The 19,188-nt window shown below is 47.0% G+C and overlaps 1 protein-coding gene across 1 annotated transcript in view; it reads left to right on the forward strand.

Annotated features, from left to right (window-relative positions):
• LOC136632019 (NACHT, LRR and PYD domains-containing protein 3-like) overlaps positions 1-19,188 on the forward strand; it is a 112,094-nt gene that overhangs the window by 63,640 nt on the left and 29,266 nt on the right. Inside the window, exons 6-7 of the mRNA XM_066606559.1 lie at positions 1,092-2,781; positions 5,740-5,910. Coding sequence (XP_066462656.1) covers positions 1,092-2,781; positions 5,740-5,910 — 1,861 coding nt within the window. The remainder of the gene's footprint in view (positions 1-1,091; positions 2,782-5,739; positions 5,911-19,188) is intronic.

Here is a 19,188-nt window from a genome sequence, read left to right on the forward strand (position 1 = left end):
AAGCCGGGCTTGAATTCCACGCCTCCAGCAAAGATAATGCTCTGATTGGCTAGCCAGTGCCAGTGTCAGACAATTAGAAGCCGGCACTGGGTTAACCAATCATAGCCATTCAATGTCTAGTTCTTTAGGACAAAAACACCCTGCTCCTTAATATTCCCTTGTTGCTGCTGACCCGGACATATGACTACTGCAGCCAATCACTAGCTATAGAAGGTCACTGTTGTGGCCAGTGATTGGCTGCAGCAGTCACATGTCCTGTCAGCAGTATCCAGGAAGGACAGAGAGACTGTGAAGCAGTTTTAAGTATAGTGAAACCTCTACTAACGTTGCCATTGATTAGCGTCGATTTTTATAATGTTGATTGCTTTAAAAAAAAAAAATAATAATTTGCTTCTAATAGTATCAGTGTATGCCGGCCGTAGTTACACTACATGAAAAAAAAAAAAACTATACTCACCAAGCAGGCGGCATTCAGGTCCGTCATGCTGGCCTGTGGCACTCCGACAGTCTTCTGTGTAGTCCTCAATGCTAAGAGAGCATTTATTTCTGGTAATGGAGCTTGAATACCTCGCCTCCAGCAAGAGATTGCTGTGATTGGCTGAGGCGGTGTTCCTGAACCAATCACAGCAATATCTTGCTTTAGGCGGGATTATCAAGCCCCTTACCAGGAATAAATGCTCTCTCAGCGTTGAGGACTACATAGAAGAATGCCGCAGCCCCGCAGCCCAGTGTGAGGGAGACGTACACCGCCTGCTAGATGAGTTTTTTTAATGTAGTGTAGTTAGGGAAATAATTACCTTGAGTATGAACTGTTTCAGGTAAAGCAGATTGCTTTCAGATTGCTTACCAATGTTAGTAGAGGTTTGACTGTAGTTGGAAAACCCTTTTAAGTAATCATTGTACTATGGAGCACTTTTGGTCTTTTATTTTTTCAGTATTATCCATTTTAGATGCTTTTTATACATATGTTGCTTGTTGTCAAGAGAATTTATTAAATGCACCAAATTTATTAAGTATGTCGACCATTTTATTAAAATATTTAGTTTTGTTTTAGCTTCTCTTTTTTACCTTAATTTTCCTATCATTTATAGACATTCAGGACCATCACAAGAAGCATTTAAATGACAAAAATGAGAAACTTCTAGAGAACAAACCTCCAAGATGTGACCAGCAAGAGGAAAGATTTCCATTCTGTACACGTTATGTGAACCTCATCGTTGTACCCACTGATCACTTTAGGAAACGCTCTGAGAATGAGCTCATAGTGACTGGGGTAAAACATGAGGAATATTTAAAGAAAACCCAAAATGAATTACAACAGATTTCCCCTAACAAGATGTTCCGCTGGTGCCACAAATCCAAACTTGAGCCAGATGTGGTAATGGTGAGTGGAGTGCCCGGTGTAGGGAAGACCACACTGATGCAGAAGTTTGTCTATGACTGGGTGAAGGGGGATCTCTATCAGAGATTCTCTTTTGTCTTTTTCTTCAAATTCCGAGAACTCAACAGACTGCATGAGGTTAGTCTGGAGACAATGATCCTTCATCAGTACCCATATCTGAGGGAGCAGCTTGGGAAGATCTTACAAGATCCAGAGAAACTTCTCTTCATATTTGATGGATTAGATGAAAGCAATCATAACATGGATTTTACATCAAGCCACTTGTGCTCTAATCCTAAACAGCCCGAACATTGTGGTCAGATTGTTGTCAGTCTGGTGAGAAAGTCTGTTCTTGATGGTTGTTCTGTTCTAATGACCAGTCGTCCAACCAGACTGACATCAATTGATTGTAACATATTCCAGCGAATAGTGGAGATCATTGGGTTTCTTACAGAAGAGCGAAAGATATACTTTGAAAACTTCTTCCCCGACCCGGAACTGTCAGAAAAGGCTTTTAATTACGTGAAGGAGAATGACACGTTGTACACGTTCTGTTACCTCCCGTCCTACTGCTGGATCATCTGTACTGTATTATCCAAGAGCTTCCAGACAACAAGTAGTGGTCAGCCAGCATCATTATTACCCAAAACGGTGACACAACTCTTTGTGATATTTGTCGCCAACATCCTGTCCAATCACAGCCTGCACAAAAGTGATGCTAAGAAGATCCTGCAGTCCATCGGATGGATGGCTGAACATGGAGTCATGAATCACAGGGTTGTTTTTGATGAGGGAGATCTGGATTGTTTCCATATGAACAATCAGTCAAAGCTCTTATCAAGTTTTCTGATGGAATCGGAGGAGTCTGGAACCTATTCCTTCTTACATCTCACTGTTCAGGAATTCCTCTCTGCCTTGGTGCATTATATTGATTATTCTCCTGAGAAGTTACAGAAGTCACTAGAAGAAGCCAAATCCTATCCCGATGGACGAGGTGAGATATTCCTCCGTTTCCTGTGTGGTCTATCAGACGGGTCCACCAGCTCAATACTGAAGGAATATCTTGGCACACAAGCAGCTCAGGCTTCCAGACATGTTATCACTTGGATGAAGGACTTCGTTCTAGAAAAACAGAGGGCAAGTAATGACACTAAACATCTACTCAGGACTTTCTACTATCTGTTTGAGACCCGGAATAAGGCTCTGGTGTTGGAATCAGTAAAATTACACAGAGGATTTTACCTTTCTCGTGTTCACATGTCGGCTCTCGACTGCGCAGTGATGGCATTTATTCTGGAAACCTGCACAAATATAAAAGAACTTTATCTAACTGCATGTGACTTAGATGATGAAGGACTGAATAGACTTGCACCAGCGTTACATAACCTGCAGATTCTGAGGTAATGTACTAGTTATTTCTTGGCATTCTGGTATTAAAGTTCTGAGAAACATCTTATAAACTTATTACACTTATACGTCATGCCTGTTAGTATTATGGTCCTATTATAAAGTAGATGGGGTCAGATTTATGTGGTAATGTTATGTTTCTCTTACACAGAGCGATTTGCTTCAGTAGAAAGTGCTGGTCAACAATATCTGGGCTCCTCTGCTGGCCTTTATATGAGCTGATGCAGACTATTAGGGGGAAGATGATCATTAAGAGAGCTGTTATTGGTCCACTGTACACCTTCTTGTTTACACAGGGAGCAGGGCCATATCTACAGCTTCTTTTCCATTTTTCCTGTTAACTTTGATATCAACACAGTTCAAGTCCAGGAAATAATGTGAAGAGGTTCAAGTCTGTTAGAAATATAAAAATATTGTGATATTTAACATGAAATGTAACATTAGTCTGAATTTATGATTTTAAGGCCTCTTTCCCTCGAGTGAATATCGGCCCACCGTTTTCACGGTCGCCCGATATACACTGTGATCTGATGCATTGGCTTCCAATGCATCAGATCACATGGCCGTATTCCCATGACATAAAAACGCCCGGCCAGCCAATAATGTGGTGGCCGTTTTTACGTTGGGCCCAAAAGATAGTCCTGGAACTATCTTTTTTGCCAGAATATGTTGGCTGCTGTATGGGCTCCTATGGGAGCTAATGACAGCGGCCGGAGAAGGGAGGTGGGAGGGAGTTTAGCAGCGTAACCGCTAAACTCCCTCCCTCTCCTCCCCTCTGGCTGATTTCAATAGGAGGGGGCTAAGTGCAGCCCCATCCCATTGCTGGCTGCGGACAAGGGACGGCGGCGGAGTTAAGCTCCTGCCCCTTGTCCATAGCCAGCAATGGAAGTGAGACGGCGAATAGTTCCCCCGCCCCGCCCTTTCCCATTGGAATCAGCCCGGGGAGGAGAGAGAAGGTGAGCCGGCGTGAGGGAGGGAAGATGAAGGCTCAATGGCATGCCATCCTCGATGTATATGCGCCGGCGCCCATGTCGTGTGAATGGGCGCACAACCAGATTTGTGCACTCGTTCACGAGCTTTCATGCCCCAGATAATCGCGTATATCGACGTCATGTTACTGAAATTAGTAATTTCTTATCATTTTTTATGTGCTAAACACGAATATGACAGTCAAAAAGCAAAATTGTCCCTATTTTTTGTCATCTGCAATTATTGCTTATTTCACGAAACACATGCATGCAGAAGGGTCAACAGCTCTTCATACGTAGATGTCCCACTGTTCTCCACCCCCCTGTAGATTAGTGCAGCAGCTAAGTCTGCTCTCTGGCTGCCCGCTCTGTGCCTCTGTGGAAGCAGGTGTTGGCAGCCCGTACCGAGGGGTACAGTGTGTATGCATGCAGGATAGTTAGCAGCGCTTCATACATAGATGTTCCACTGTTCTTCCGCCCTCCCTGTATATAAGTGCAGCAATTATTGTGCTCCCTGGCTTCCCACTCTGTGTCTCTCTTTAAGCAGGTGTTGGCAGCCCGTACCCAGGGGCACAGAGTATACTGCATGCAGGTGTAGTGGCCTGTAAAAAGGCACTACCTTGCCCTTTTTATTTATGGGGACCTGTCAGTCTGCTCCCTGGCTGCACTCTGCACACTCTATACCTCTGTGTAGGCAGGTGTTGGCAGCCCATACCCAGGGGCACAGAGTGTACTACATGCAGGAGGGTCAGCAGTGCTTCATAGACAGATGTCCCACTGTTCTTCTGCCTCCCTGTATATTAGTGCAGCTGCTCAGTCTGTTCCCTGTATGCCCACTGCTCGCTCTGTACCTTTGTAGAGGCAGGTGTTGGCAGACCATACCCAGGCGCACAGAGTGTGTTGTATGCAGGAGAGTCAACAGTGCTTCATACATAGATTGTGATTGTTCCCAGCAAGAAAACCATATAATCTTGTGAATATGATACCTTTTGATGGCTAACACAGATACATGATGTTAATGTGAGCTTTGGTGATTAAAAGGTATCATATTTACAAGATCACATGGTTTCTCTTGCTGGAAACAATCACATTTTACTCTACTGGCTCAGATGGTACCAAACCTTTGTTTTCATCATACATAGATGTCACACTGTTCTTCTGCCCCCTGAATGTTAGTGCAACAGCTCAGTCTGCTCCCTAGTTTCTGGCTGCACACTCTGCGCCCCTGTGTAGGCAGGTGTTGGCAGCCCATACCCAGGGGCAGAGAGTGTACTGCATGCAGGAGGGTCAGCAGCACTTCGCACTGGTATCTGTATCTGAGGGAGACTAATATAGTCCACTGCCCACCCTCATAGCACTAACATTCTATGCCACTTGTGGGGGCCAAGAGTCAGACAAGAGGGTCACAGGATACACCCAGCTCTGCTTTACTGCACACTATCCATGTCAGATTCACAGCAGCACAGAGTATTTAGCATCTCCTGAGCATATGAGCAGCTATGACCGGTACACTTCAGTGTTGTCCTATTAGTCAAAGCAGAGCCATGAGTGACGTGTAATAATGAGAAGACCTGAAGTAAATGGAGGATACAGGAGCCGCAGATTGAGGGCTAAAATATATAGTGGAGGAAGGAGAGTTCTCGGTCACTGTTGACCTCTGATATAAGGTCCTCCATCCAGCTTTATGACTATTGTAGGTCCATGTGCTGCAATAATCACCGATTTATGACATGACAAAGTGAGGACATTACTCAGGACTTCTGTATTTCTAGACCATGAATTAGGTGTCAGAGGTAGTATCATATAGCTGCCGCGATTCCTGACATCCACCGCACACAAGAGGGGATTCTAGTGATGATACTTATACTTACTATGGATGTTACTAACAGTCGGGGATGTTTTCTCTCCACATTCACCATGTACAGATGTTATACTAATGCTCTGTGGATGCGTCACCCTCATTTTATCTTCTTACTCTTACAGTTTGAGTCATAATGATCTATCAGACATGTCTTGCACCAAGTTGGCATCTGTAATAAGGAATAACCAGTCTCTGAAGAAACTTGACCTGTCCAAGAACCATCTGCCTGGTCCTCACTTCAGCGACTTGACGGACGCTCTCTCCAGTCCAGCCTGCAGGATAGAGGAATTATAGTGAGTATAAGAGACGTGTGCAGGATGAGAGATGTGGGCGGCACAAGCTATACATTTACAGGATGAGACATGGGGGTACAAGCTATACATGTACAGGATGAGACACGGGGGGGGGGGGGTAAAACTTATACATGTACAGGAGGAGACATGTGAGGGGTACAAGTTATACATGTACAGGATGAGACATGTGGGGGGCACAACTTATACATGTACAGGATGAGAAATGTGGGTCGCACAAGCTATACATTTACAGGTTGAGACATAGGGGGTACAAGTTATACATATACAGGAGGAGACATGTAGGGGCACAAGTTATGCATGTACAGGGGGAGACATGTAGGGGCACAAGTTATACATGTACAGTAGGAGACATGTGAGGGGCACAAGTTATACATGTACAGGAGGAGACATGTGAGGGGCACAAGTTATACATGTACAGGAGGAGACATGTGAGGGGCACAAGTTATACATGTACAGAAGGAGACATGTGTGGGGGGGCACAAGTTATACATGTATAGGATGAGACATGTGAGGGGCACAAGTTACACATGTACAGTATGAGACGTGGCGGGCACAAGTTATACATGTACAGGATGAGACATGTTGGGTACAAGTTATACATGTATAGGATGAGACGTGGCGGGCACAAGTTATACATGTATAGGATGAGACGTGGCGGGCACAAGTTATACATGTACAGTATGAGACATGGGGGGACACAAGTTATCTATCTACAGGATGAAATTTGGGGGCACAAGTTATACATGTATAGGATAAAACATGTGGGGGGCACAAGCTATACATTTACAGGATGAGACGTGGGGGGTACAAGTTATACATGTACAGGAGGAAACATCTGGGGGTACAAATTATACATGTACAGGATGAGACATGTGGGGGGAACAAGCTATACATGTACAGGATGAGACATGTGGGGCACAAGTTATACATGTACAGGAAGAGACATGTGGGGGGCACAAGTTATACATGTATAGGATGAGACATGTGAGGGACACAAGTTATCTATATACAGGATGAAATGTGGAGGCACAAGTTATCTATCTACAGGATGAAATGTGGGGGGACACAAGCTATACATTTACAGGATGAGATGTGTGTGGGGGGGGGGTACAACCTATACATGTACAGGAGGAGATATGTGAGGGGCACAAGTTGTATATTTACAGGATAAGACATGTGGGGGCACAAGTTATGCATGTACAGGATGAGACGTGGGGGATTACATCGGTTTTATACTATTTTAGTCTCCACAACATTGTTATATCTATGAGATAATTCAGTGACTGCACTCTGATATATCTACAAATGTCTCTTGTCTCCTCCTATCAGTTCTCTTTATGGTGTAATTGCAGCCGGTGCTGCGCTAACCACGGAGTCTGAATACACCCCATGTTATCAATATGTCCCTCATTGCTCTCCTTAAGGGACATCACACACAGAACAAAGAGGAATGATCCAGCGTCATGGCATGAGGGAGAATTCTGTACTAATAATCAAGTAAAATCCAAGATGGTTAAACTGATACACAAACACAACACGGGTTTCAGAAGCTTCATGCATCTCTAATCTCATTGTTTGACACATAGATCCCGCAACCTATGTAAAAAACATATCACAGTGCAGCTTTCATGTTACATCAGCAGTATAAGAAATAGCAACCAAGCACACCACAGCTTTCATGTTACCTCAGTAGTAAAAGAAGTATCAACCAATCACAGCGCAACTTTCATGTTACCTCAGCAGTATAATATATAGCAACCAATCACAGCGCAACTTTCATGTTACCTCAGCATTATAGGAAATAGCAACGAATCACAGCACAGCTTTTATGTTCCCTGGTTTCAGTATACCTCAGCAGTATAAGAAATAGCAACCAATAACAGCGCAGCTTTCATTTTACCTCAGCAGTATAAGAAATAGCAACCAATCACAGCGCAGCTTTCATGTTACCTCAGCGGTATAAAAAGTAGCAACCAATCACAGCGCAGCTTTCATTTTACCTCAGCAATATAAGAAATAGCAACCAATCACAGTGCAGCTTTTATGTTACCTCAGCAGTATAAGAAAGAGCAATCAATCACAGCACAGCTTTTATGTTCCCGCAGCAGTTTAGAAAGTAACAACCAATCACGGCACAGATTTTATGTTAACTTAGCAGTATAAGAAATAGCAACCAATCAAAGCACTGCTTTCATGTAACCTCATTAGAATAAGAAGTAGCAACCAATCACAGTGCACCTTTCATGTTACCTCAGCAGTATGAAAAAATAGCAACCAATCAAAGCTCAGCTTTCATGTTACTTCAGCAGTATAAGAAATAGCAACCAATCACAGCACAGCTTTCAGTTTACCTCAGCATTCCCAATATCCAGCAATTGTTTTGCGAAACGTTCGGCGGATGCATCATTTTGTAGTTGAACACGCATCCTGTTGCTCATAATGCCTTTTTCTTTCGTGCTTGAGATAGAAATTGATATTTACGTTTGGGGGACATAACTGTTGACGATGCTCACACATGCGAAACCTATCGTAGGATAGATGTGCTATGCTATGTACTCAACAACTTCCAAAGTTTCATGGCGATCGGATGAATGTTGTAGTAATGCATAAAGGACAAACAGACAGAAAGACATTCATTTATATATATATATATATATATATATATATATATATATATATATATATACACACATAACACCCAATCACAGCGCAGCTTTCATGTTACCTCAGCAGTATAAGAAATAGCAACCAATCACAGCGCAGCTTTTATTCTGCCTCAGCAATATAAGAAATAGTAACCAATCACAGCACAGCATTCATTTTACCTCATCGGTATGATATATAGCAACCAATCACAGCGCAGCTTTAATTTTAACTCAGCAGTATAATATATAGCAACCAATCACAGCACAGCTTTCAAAGAAACCTCAGTAGTATAAGAAGTAGCAACCAATCACAGCACAGCTTCATTTTACCTCAGCAGTATAATATATAACAACCAATCACATCGCAGCTTTCTATTACCTCAGCAGTATAATATATAACCACTAGAGATGAGCAAACCTACTCGTTTCGAGTAATTACTCGATCGAGCACCGCGATTTTTGAGTACTTCCGTACTCGGATGAAAAGATTCGGGGGGCGCTGGGGGGCGGGGGGGGGGGTGGCGTGGCGGAGCGGGGGGTACCAGCGGGGAACAGAGGGGAGCCCTCTCTCTCTCCCTCTCCCCCCCCCCACTCCCCGCTGCAACCCCCACTCACCCACGGCGCCCCCCGAATCTTTTCGCCCGAGTACGGAAGTACTCGAAAATCGCGATGCTCGGGCGAAAAAGGGGCGTGGCCGAGTAGGTTCGCTCATCTCTAATAGCAACCAATCACAGCACAGCTTTCATGTTACCACAGCATTATAAGGAATAGCAACCAATCACAGCAAAGCTTTCATGTTACCTCAGCACTATAGGAAATAGCAATGAATAAAAGCACAGGTTTCAGTATGCCTCAGCAGTATAAAGAATAGCAAAACATCGCATCGCAGCTTTTTTATGTTACCTCAGCAGTATAAGGAATAGCATCCAATCACAGCGCAGCTTTCATTTTACCTCAGCGGTATAAGAAATAGCAACCAATCACAGTGCAGCTTTTATTCTATAAGAAATAACAACCAATCACAGCGCAGCTTTAATTTGACCTGAGCAGTATAAAAAAATTGCAACCAATCACAGCGCAGCTTTCATGTTACCTCAGCAGTATAATATATAACCACTAGAGATGAGCGAACCTACTCGTTTCGAGTAATTGCTCGATCGAGCACCGCGATTTTCGAGTACTTCAGTACTCGGGTGAAAAGATTCGGGGGGCGCCGGGAGGGTGGGGGGAGGCGTGGCGGAGCGCTGGGGAGCAGCGGGGAACATGGGGGAGCCCTCTCTCTCTCTCTCCCCCACTCCCCGCTGCAACCCCCCACTCACCCACGGCGCCCCCCGAATCTTTTCACCCGAGTAGTGAAGTACTCGAAAATCGCAGTGCTCGGGCAAAAAAGGGGCGTGGCCGAGTAGGTTTGCTCTTTTCTAATAACCACCAATCGCAGTGCAGCTTTAATGTGACCATTAGTAAAAGAAGTAGCAACTAGAGACGAGCGAACGTACTCGTCCGAGCTTGATACTCGTTCGAGTATTAGCGTGTTCGGGATGCTCGTTATTCGAAACGAGCACCACGCGATGTTCGAGTTACTTTCACTTTCATCTCTGAGACATTAGCGCGCTTTTCTGGCCAATAGAAAGACAGGGAAGGCATTACAACTTCCCCCTGCGACGTTCAAGCCCTATACCACCCCCCTGCAGTGAGTGGCTGGCGAGATCAGGTGTCATCCGAGTATATAAATCGGCCCCTCCCGCGGCTCGCCACAGATGCATTCTGACATAGCTCAGGGAAAGTCCTGCTGATGCTGGAGCTGCTATAGGGAGAGTGTTAGGAGTGATTTTAGGCTTCAAGAACCCCAACGGTCCTTCTTAGGGCCACATCTGACCGTGTGTAGTACTGTTGAGGCTGCTTTTTGCAGTCTTGCGCATTTTTTTTTTTTTGTATATCGGCCGTGCAGAGCATTGCGTCCTCAGTCTGCAGTAATTTTACATATTTTAGGGCCAGTAGTGGTGAGGCAGGCACAGTGAAAAAGGTGAAAGAGATATACTGTCTATATAGGCAGTGGGCTTTTCCAAAAAAATTTGGGAAAAAAAAATATATTTGGGCTGCCTGTGACCGTCCTCAGTGTACTGCGTCTCTGCTGGGGGTAGTTGTCCTAATTAATACGTAGCCAGCTAAGTGTTACAGCAGGCTTGCGCAAAATTCTTTCCTGGCTCTGCTGTGCATTCCGTAAGCGAAGTCAGCCTCCAACCACAGGCCAATAAGCGGCACATTTAATTACAGCATTCTGTTTCTGCACTACTGCTAATACACCATGCTGAGGGGTAGGGGTAGGCCTAGAGGACGTGGACGCGGGCGAGGCCGCGGAGGCCCAAGTCAGGGTGTGGGCACAGGCCGAGCTCCTGATCCAGGTGTATCGCAGCCGACTGCTGCGGGATTAGGAGAGAGGCACGTTTCTGGCGTCCCCACATTCATCTTACAATTAATGGGTCCACGCGGTAGACCTTCATTAGAAAATGAGCAGTGTGAGCAGGTCCTGTCGTGGATGGCAGAAAATGCATCCAGCAATCTATCGACCACCCAGACTTCTGCGCCGTCCACTGCTGCAACTCTAAATCCTCTGGCTGCTGCTCCTCCTTCCTCCCAGCCTCCTCACTCCATTACAATGACACATTCTGAGGAGCAGGCAGACTCCCAGGAACTGTTCTCGGGCCCCTGCCCAGAATGGGCAGCAATGGTTCCTCTCCCACTGGAGGAGTTTGTCGTGACCGATGCCCAACCTTTGGAAAGTTCCCGGGGTCCGGGGGATGAGGCTGGGGATTTCCGGCAACTGTCTCAAGACCTTTCAGTGGGTGAGGAGGACGATGACAATGAGACACAGTTGTCTATCACTCAGGTAGTAGTAATTGGAGTAAGTCCGAGGGAGGAGCGCACAAAGGATTCGGAGGAAGAGCAGCAGGACGATGAGGTGACTGACCCCACCTGGTTTGCTAAGCCTACTGAGGACAGGTCTTGAGAGGGGGAGGCAAGTGCAGCAGCAGGGCAGGTTGGAAGAGCCAGTGCAGTGGCCAGGGGTAGAGGCAGGGCCAGACCGAATAATCCACCAACTGTTTCCCAAAGCGCCCCCTCGCGCCATACCACCCTGCAGAGGCTGAGGTGCTCAAAGGTCTGACAGTTTTTCACTGAGAGTGCAGGCGACCGACGAACAGTGGTGTGCAACCTTTGTCGTGCCAAGATCAGCCGGGGAGCCACCACCACCAGCCTCACCACCACCAGCATGCGCAGACATATGATGGCCAAGCACCCCACAAGGTGGGACGAAGGCCGTTCACCGCCTCCGGTTTGCACCACTGCCTCTCCCACTGTGCCCCAACCTGCCACTGAAATCCACCACCCCTCTCAGGGCACAGGCACTACCGTCTCCTGGCCTGCACCCACACACTCACCTCCGCTGTCCTCGGCCCCATCCACCAATGTCTCTCAGCGCACCGGCCAGCCGTCGCTAGCGCAAGTGTTGGAGCGCAAGCGCAAGTACGCCGCCACAGACCCGCACGCTCAAGCGTTAAACGTGCACATAGCCAAATTGATCAGCCTGGAGATGCTGCCGTATAGGCTTGTGGAAACGGAGGCTTTCAAAAGCATGATGGCGGCAGGGGCCCCACGCTACTCGGTTCCCAGTCGCCACTACTTTTCCCGATGTGCCGTCCCAGCCCTGCACGACCACGTCTCCGGCAACATTGTACGCGCCCTCACCAACGCGGTTACTGCCAAGGTCCACTTAACAACAGACACGTGGACAAGCACAGGCGGGCAGGGCCACTATATCTCACTGACGGCACATTGGGTGAATTTAGTGGAGGCTGGGACAGAGTCAGAGCCTGGGACCGCTCACGTCCTATCCACCCCCAGAATTGCGAGCCCCAGCTCAGTGGTGGTATCTGCGGTGGTGTATGCTTCCTCCACTAAACCACCCTCCTCCTCCTCCTCCTCCTCCTCCTACGCAACTTCTGTCTCGCAGTCAAGATGTGTCAGCAACAGCAGCACATTGCCAGCAGTCGGTGTCGCAACAGTGTGGCAGCACAGCGGTGGGCAAGCGTCAGTAGGCCGTGCTGAAAATACTCAGCTTAGGAGAGAAGAGGCACACGGCCCACGAACTGCTGCAGGGTCTGACAGAGCAGACCGACCGCTGGCTTGCGCCGCTGAGCCTCCAACCGGGCATGGTCGTGTGTGACAACGGCCGTAACCTGGTGGCGGCTCTGCAACCTCATGCACGTGTCATGCCTGGCCCACGTCTTTAATTTGGTGGTTCAGCGCTTTCTGAAAAGCTACCCACACTTGCCAGACCTGCTCGGAAAGGTGCGCCGGCTCTGCGCACATTTCCGCAAGTCCCACACAGACGCTGCCACCCTGCGCACCCTGCAACATCGGTTTCATCTGCCAGTGCACCGACTGCTGTGCGACATGCCCACACGGTGGAACTCTACGCTCCACCTGTTGGCCAGGCTCTAGGAGCAGCGTAGAGCTATAGTGGAATACCAACTCCAACATGGGCGGCGCAGTGGGAGTCAGCCTCTTCAATTCTTTACAGAAGAGTGGGCCTGGTTGGCAGACATCTGCCAGGTCTTTGGAAACTCTGAGGAGTCTACCCAGATGGTAAGCGGCGATGTTGCAATCATTAGCGTCACCATTCCTCTGCTATGCCTCTTGAGAAGTTCCCTGCAAAGCATAAAGGCAGACGCTTTGCGCTCGGAAACGGAGGCGGGGGAAGATAGTATGTCGCTGGATAGTCAGAGCACCCTCCTGTCTATATCTCAGCGCGTTGAGGAGGAGGAGGTGGAGGAGCATGAGGAGGAGGAGGAAGAGACAGCTTGGCCCACTGCTGAGGGTACCCATGCTGCTTGCCTGTCATCCTTTCAGCGTGTATGGCCTGAGGAGGAGGAGGAGTAGGAGGATCCTGAAAGTGATCTTCCCAGTGAGGACAGCCATGTGTTGCGTACAGGTACCCTGGCACACATGGCTGACTTCATGTTAGGATGCCTTTCTGGTGACCCTCGCGTAACACGCATTCTGGCCACTACGGATTACTGGGTGTACACACTTCTCGACCCACGGTATAAGGAGAACTTTTCCACTCTCATACCCGAAGAGGAAAGGGGTTCGAGACTGATGCTATACCACAGGACCCTGGCGGACAAACTGATGGTAAAATTCCCATCCGACAGCGCTAGTGGCTGAAGGCGCAGTTCCGAGGGCCAGGTAGCAGGGGAGGTGCAGATCATGCAGCATGTACAGCACAGGCAGGGGAACACTCTCTAAGGCCTTTGAAAGCTTTCTGGCTCCCCAGCAAGACTGTGTCACCGCTCCCCAGTCAAGGCTGAGTCGGCGGGAGCACTGTAACAGGATTGTGAGGGAGTACGTAGCCGATCGCACGACCGTCCTCGGTGACGCCTCTGCCCCCTACAACTACTGGGTGTCGAAGCTGGACACGTGGCCTGAACTCGCGCTGTATGTCCTGGAGGTGCTTGCTTGTCCTGCTGCTAGCGTCTTGTCAGAGAGGGTGTTTAGTGCGGCTGGGGGAATCATCACGGATAAGCGTACTCGCCTGTCAACCGACAGTGCCGACAGGCTTACACTCATAAAGATGAACAAAGCCTGGATTTCCCCAGACTTCTCTTCTCCACCAGCGGACAGCAGCGGTACCTAAACAATACGTAGGCTGCACCCGCGGATGGAAGCATCGTTCTCTATCACCATCAAAAACGGGTACCTTTTAGCTTCATCAATCTGTGTATTATATTCATCCTCCTCCTCCTGCTCCTCCTCCTGAAACCTCAGGTAATGACGCCGAACGGGCAATTTTTCTTAGTCCCACAAGGCTCAGTCATATAATTTTTGTAAACAATTTTTATACGTTTCAATGCTCATTAAAGCGTTGAAACTTGCACCTGAACCAATTTTTATGTTAACTGGGCTGCCTCCAGGCCTAGTTACAAATTAAGCCACATTAACCAAAGCGATTAATGGGTTTCACCTGCCCTCTTGGTTGGGCATGGGCAATTTTTCTGAGGTACATTAGTACTGCTGGTACACCAATTTTTTGGGGCCCTCGCCTACAGTGTAATCCAATTGAATTTTTGCCCACCTGCATTAAAGCTGACGTTACATCAGCTGTGCTGGGCACTGCAATGGGATATATTTATGTACCGCCGGTGGCTTCCTGGCACCCACCCATGCTGTCGGTCCACAGGGACTTCACAATAGGGAGTTGTACCTGCCTGTGTCTATGAATTAAAAACCCCGGTCAGGTTGGGGCAGGCAGTGTGGGACGAAGCCCACCTGCATTTAATCTGACGTTAGCTCTGCTGTTCAGGGCACTGCAATGGGATACATTTATGTACCGCCAGTGGGTTCCAGGGAGCCACCCATGGTATCGGTCCACACGGACTTTATATTAGGGAGTTGTACCTGCCTGTGTCTATGTATTAAAAACCCCGGTCTGACTGGGGCATGCAGTGTTGGCCGAAGCCCACCTGCATTAAACATGACATTACCTCAGCTGTGCTGGGCACTGCAATGGGATTTATTTATGTACCGCCGGTGGGTTCCAGGGAGCCACCCATACTGTTGGTCCACACGGAGTTGTAACTGCATGTGTCCACTTCTAAAGAACCCCAGTCTGACTGGGGCATGCAGTGTGGGCCGAAGCCCACCTGCATTGAACATGACATTACCTCAGCTGTGCTGGGCACTGCAATGGGATATATTTATGTACCACCGGTGGCTTCCTGGCACCCACCCATGCTGTCGGTCCACACGGAGTTGTAACTGCATGTGTCCACTTCTAAAGAACCCCAGTCTGACTGGGGCATGCAGTGTGGGCCGAAGCCCACCTGCATTGAACATGACATTACCTCAGCTGTGCTGGGCACTGCAATGGGATATATTTATGTACCACCGGTGGCTTCCTGGCACCCACCCATGCTGTCGGTCCACACGGAGTTGTAACTGCATGTGTCCACTTCTAAAGAACCCCAGTCTGACTGGGGCATGCAGTGTGGGCCGAAGCCCACCTGCATTAAACATGACATTACCTCAGCTGTGCTGGGCACTGCAATGGGATATATTTATGTACCGCTGGTGGCTTCCTGGCACCCACCCATGCTGTCGGTCCACAGGGAATTCACAATAGGGAGTTGTACCTGCCTGTGTCTATGAATTAAAAACCCCAGTCAGGTTGGGGCATGCAGTGTGGGCCGAAGCCCACCTGCATTAAAGCTGACGTTAGCTCTGCTGTCCAGGGCACTGCAATGGGATACATTTATGTACAGCCGGTGGGTTCCAGGGAGCCACCCATGCTGTGGGTGCACACGGAATTTCCATTGCGGAGTTGTACCTGCCTGTGACTATTTATAAAAAACCCCGGTCTGACTGGGGCATGCAGACACCTTGACAGAATGAATAGTGTGTGGCACATGGGTTCCGAATTGCTATGCCCACGTGTGCAGCTCCTGATGGAGGTGGCACAGGATTGGCTTTCTCATTGCTTCTGTACAGCATTGTGGGCTATCGCCCCACCCCTTTTAAAGGGGGTCGCTGCCTAGCCGTGCCAACCCTCTGCAGTGTGTGCCTGCGGTTCCTCCTCATGGCAGACGCACTTATAAATGGACATGAGGGTGGTGTGGCATGAGGGCAGCTGAAAGCTGCGCAGGGACACTTTGGTGTGTGCTGTGGACACTGGGTCGTGCGTGGGGTGGGCAGCATGTAACCCAGGAGAGGTGGCAGCAGAGTGTCATGCAGGCAGTGATTGTGCTTTGTTGGAGGTAGTGTGGTGCTTAGCTAAGGTATGCCTTGCTAATGAGGGCTTTTCTGAAGTAAAAATTGTTGGGAGGGGGGGGCCACTCTTGCCGCTATTGTGGCTTAATAGTGGGACCTGGGAACTTGAGATGCAGCCCAACATGTAGCCCCTCGCCTGCCCTATCCATTGCTGTGTCGTTCCCATCACTTTCTTGAATTGCCCAGATTTTCACAATTGGAAACCTAAGCGAGCATCAGCGATATACAAAAATGCTCGGGTCGCCCATTGACTTCAATAGGGTTCGTTACACGAAACGAACCCTCGAGCATCACGATAATTTCGTCCTGAGTAACGAGCACCCAAGTATTTCGGTGCTCGCTCATCTCTAGTAGCAACCAATCACAGCGCAGCTGTCATGTTACCTCAGCCGTATAAGAAATAACCAATCGCATCGCAGCTTTCATGTTACCTCAGCAGTATAAGGAATAGCAACCAATCACCTTGCAGCTTTTTATGTTACCTCAGCATTATAAGAAATAGCAACCAATCACAGAGCAGCTTTCATGTTATCTCAGTAGTATAAAATATAACCAATCACAGCGCAGCTTTCATTTTACCTCAGCATTCCCAATATCCAGCAACTGTTTTGCGAAACGTTCGGTGGATGCATCATTTTGTAGTTGAACACGCATCCTGTTGCTTGTAATGCCTTTTTCTTTCGTGCTTGAGATGGAAATCGAACGATCTTTGTCTGGGGGGGCATAACTGTCGACAATGCTCACACGCGCGCCACCTGTCGTAGGATAGATGTACTATGCCTGAAACCTTCGCAGGAGTGTACTCAACTACTTCCCAAAGTTTGACGGCGATCGGATGAATGGTGTAGCAATGCATAAAGGACAAACAGACAGAAATAAATTTATATATATATATATATATATATATATATATATATATATATATATTTCTAATTTTCTGGGATACTGTGTATCTAATCCTATTGTGTGATACTGTCTGCTTAGCTTTTTTCTAATCCTATCCTGTGTGATACTGTCTGCTGAACTGTGTATCTAATTTTATTCTGTGATACTGCCTGCTGTATCTAATCCTGCTAAACTGTGTATCTCATTCTATTGTGTTATACTATCTGCTGAGCGGTGTATCTAATCCTATCCTGTTTGATTCTGTCCTCTGAGTTGTGTATATAATCCTATTGTTTTATTTGTAAATCAATTTTTATTGAACATTTTCCTTTACATTCACATGAAAACAATAATCATGAGTAATGAGTAGTGCAGGAATTATATGTTACAATCAGGATATCATTTTTGGAGCAGAACTGACCATAATATGTCTTAAATCAAATATCTGCTATAAATTATAAAATTCTCCAGGCAGGCGGGCAAATACTTGAATCAAAAAGAAAAACACATAAGGGAAAATACTAAAGGAATAGAAGAGGGAAAGAGGGGGAAGGAGTGGGGGGTAAGGAGAAGGAAGGGGTGGGGGGGAGGGGGGGAGATGGGGGGTGATAATCATTGTCTAGACATATGAAACTAACAGTGGTATTGGTAGAAGCCGTGAATCAGTGCCTAAAATCACTTCGGGACATCACACTCAGCCATGAACTCCATATCTGGAGGAATTTCCCATGTGTGTGCTTATTCCAGCTGGATAGTTCTTCAAGGTTTTAAATCATGTCTACCTTCTCTTTCCATTGCACCAAGTTTGGTGGAGTAGATTGTTGCCAGCGCAGGGGAATAAAGGCTTTTGCTGCATCCACCAATAAGGAAATTAGCTTGTTCTCTTTAGATGGTGAAATGATGTAGAAGGTTTCCATAGAAAAACTATCTCTGGCGACAAAGAAAAGTTTGGGGCAATTTTTTGTAGCACTTTCTCCACTCCGGTCCAAAAGGGTGTCAGGACTGGGCAGTCTCACCATATGTGGAGAAATGAGCCCATCTGTTTATCGCATCTCCAACATCTCCCATGAGGAGCTAATTTGCAGCCGAAAAACCATTGAGGGGTTTTGTACCATCAAATAATCCTATTGTGAGAGATATTATCTGCTGAGCTGTTGATCTATTCTTATCCTATGTGATACCATCTGCTAAGCAGTAAATCCAATTCCATCCTGTGTGATACTGTCTGCTGAGCTGTGTATCTAATTCTCTCCTGTGTGTTAATGTCTGCTGAGCTGTGCATTTAACCCTGTCCTATGTAATATTGCATTCTGAGCTGTGTATTTATTACTATCTTGTATGATACTGTCTTATGAGCTGTGTATCTAATCCTATCGTATGAAATTCTGTCTGCCGAGCTACATAACTTATCCTGTCCTTTGTAATGCTATCAACTGAGCTTTTGTATCTAATCCTATCTTCTGAGCTCTCTATCTAATCCTTTTGTGTCATACTATCCACTGAGCTGTGTATCTATTCCAATCCTGTATCATCCATATATTTATGTATAATTTACTGTGTATCTAATTCTTGTACAGGATAAGGCATGTGTGGGGCACACAGTATACATGTACAGGATGATATATATGGGGGCCCAAGTTTAACATGTAGAGGATCAGACATGTAGGGGGTACATATTATGCATGTACAGGATGAGATATGTGGGGGCACAAGTTATACATGTACAGGATGAGACATGTGAGGGACACACGTTATACATGTATAGGCTAAGACATATGGGCCACAAGTTATGCATGTAGAGGATGAGACATGTGAGGGGCACAAATTATACATGTACAGAATAAAACATGTGGGGGCCACAAGTTGTACATGTAGAGGATCAGACATATGGCGGCACAAGTTA

This window comes from Eleutherodactylus coqui, chromosome 6 (genome assembly GCF_035609145.1).
Source record: "Eleutherodactylus coqui strain aEleCoq1 chromosome 6, aEleCoq1.hap1, whole genome shotgun sequence".
NCBI classification, from domain to species: domain Eukaryota; kingdom Metazoa; phylum Chordata; class Amphibia; order Anura; family Eleutherodactylidae; genus Eleutherodactylus; species Eleutherodactylus coqui.